Source organism: Nicotiana tomentosiformis, chromosome 12 (genome assembly GCF_000390325.3).
Source record: "Nicotiana tomentosiformis chromosome 12, ASM39032v3, whole genome shotgun sequence".
Lineage (NCBI taxonomy): Eukaryota > Viridiplantae > Streptophyta > Magnoliopsida > Solanales > Solanaceae > Nicotiana > Nicotiana tomentosiformis.
This window is the reverse complement of record NC_090823.1, coordinates 116,604,596-116,606,505: the sequence shown is the minus strand read 5'-3', so window position 1 is coordinate 116,606,505 and position 1,910 is coordinate 116,604,596. Positions and strand designations below refer to the sequence as shown.

General features: G+C 50.0%; 1 protein-coding gene across 1 annotated transcript; it reads right to left on the bottom strand.

The window, feature by feature from the left end:
• Positions 1 to 289: 289 nt before the first annotated feature.
• Positions 290 to 1,063, bottom strand: LOC138903269 (uncharacterized). The gene has a single exon (XM_070191209.1). The coding sequence runs from the start codon at positions 1,061 to 1,063 to the stop codon at positions 290 to 292; it is 774 nt and encodes a 257-aa protein (XP_070047310.1).
• Positions 1,064 to 1,910: the final 847 nt, after the last annotated feature.

The following is a 1,910-nucleotide window of genomic DNA, read 5'->3' as shown; positions in this document are numbered from 1 at the left end:
GGCAACGACATCTGGCCTGGCAGGAAAAGCATAGAATCGAGCCTGACCGCTACGTGATCGGCCTCCCCCCTCTTGGGCGACCCCTAACTGGCTGAGCGCCACCCCGAGCTAGGTGGGTGGTTGGTGTAACTGCTGGTGCTGGTGCTTTCAGCCAAGAACTCTGTTGTGGAGCTCCACTCAATAGCCTATGACAATCTCTCTTGAAATGACCAAATTCTCTGCACTTGAAACAACCCCTCCTCTGTCAGAACTGCTACTCCTAATAACCCGAGGAATTACCTATAGTAGTCTAAGCAGACGAGGCATGGTGAGAACTCTGCGCTGGTAGCGCACTAAAGGAAGACTGGCCTGAGTGAGCACTGTAAGAACCGTGGCTAGCTGATGCACCACTATGAGCTGGACGAGTCGTCTGAGCGGGCCTATAAGGGCGACCCCTGTTGTGGTAGGACTGTCCCCCAGAAGGTACCCCATCGAAATTGCCCGAACCTCGAGGCCTCTTGGCCTCCCTCTCACCATGCTCCTGGTTACAAACCACCTCTATCAGCCGAGCAATGTCAACCACCTCATCAAAAGTGGCACAAGATACCCTCTCTCTAGTCATAAGAAACCGCAACTGATACATAAGGCCATCAATGAACCTACTAATCCTCTCCCTATCAGTGGGAACCAACCAAACTGCGTGACGATCCAACTTAGAAAACCTCATCTCGTACTGGGTCACATACATGCCATCCTGCAGAAGCTGTTCAAACAGTCTGCATAGCTCCTCCCTACGAGAATGCAGCACGAACTTCTCCAAAAAGAGAATATAGAACTCCTGCCATGTAAGTGGTATGGTACCGACCGACCTACGCCTCTCATAAGCCTCCCACCATCTGAAGGCAGCCCCAGAAAACTGAAAAGTAGTGAACGAGTCCCCACTGGTCTCCAGAATACCCGTTGTTCGAAGTATCCACTGGCACTTTTCCAGAAAACCCTGAGCATCCTCTGACTCAGCACCGCTAAATGATGGAGGTCGAAGCCTCCTAAATCTCTCAAGTATCCTCTGCTCATCATCAGCCATAACGGGGACTACCAGGGCTTGAACAGCTGCAGTCGGTTGGGCTGGTAGTGCCCCCGGTATCTGAAGTCCCTACACTACTTGCTCTGGAGTACAGGCAATAGGGGTATGAGTACCTCCCCTGGCCTGAGAAGTGGTTGGTGCAGTCTGAGCCGAAACCACCTAAGCAAGGCCGGTGCAAACTGTCAATATCTGTGTTAGAGCCTCCTGAAGGCCTGGAATCACAATGGGCACAGCTAGTGCCTGAGCTGGTCCCGCCGGCTCAACTACAACTGGAATCTTCTCCTAAGCTGGAGCAACAGGTGGTGCTATAGGTGCTGCTACAAGTGCTGCACCAACTGCTGTGTGAACGACACATCAACCTCTACCTCGGCCCCGACCTCTACCACGACCCCGGCCTCTCGCGGTCCTAATTGGTGGCACTGGTGGCTGACCATCAGATCCGGTAGTACGTGTCCTCACCATCTGTGAAAGAATAAAATAATAGAAATTTAGTTTCCGGAATCAACAAATTCGCACGATAGAATACAAGAAAGTAAAATTTTCCTAAGGGTTCGGCAGCCTCTCGAAGATCAGTACAAATGTCTCTGTACCAATCCGCAAGACTCTACTATACCTGCTCATGACTCATGAGACCTATGTAACCTAGGATCTGATACTAACTTGCCACGACCTAAAATCCTAACCTGTCGCGATGGCGCCTAACATGGTACTAGGCAAGCCGATTTCTCACAAATATTTTCAACACTTCTAACAAAAATAAATTTAATCCAGTTTTAATAGTAAAAGTTCTCATAACCGGAATAGAAAACACAAAACATAATGCGGAACTCCTAACTATCGGGGTGTC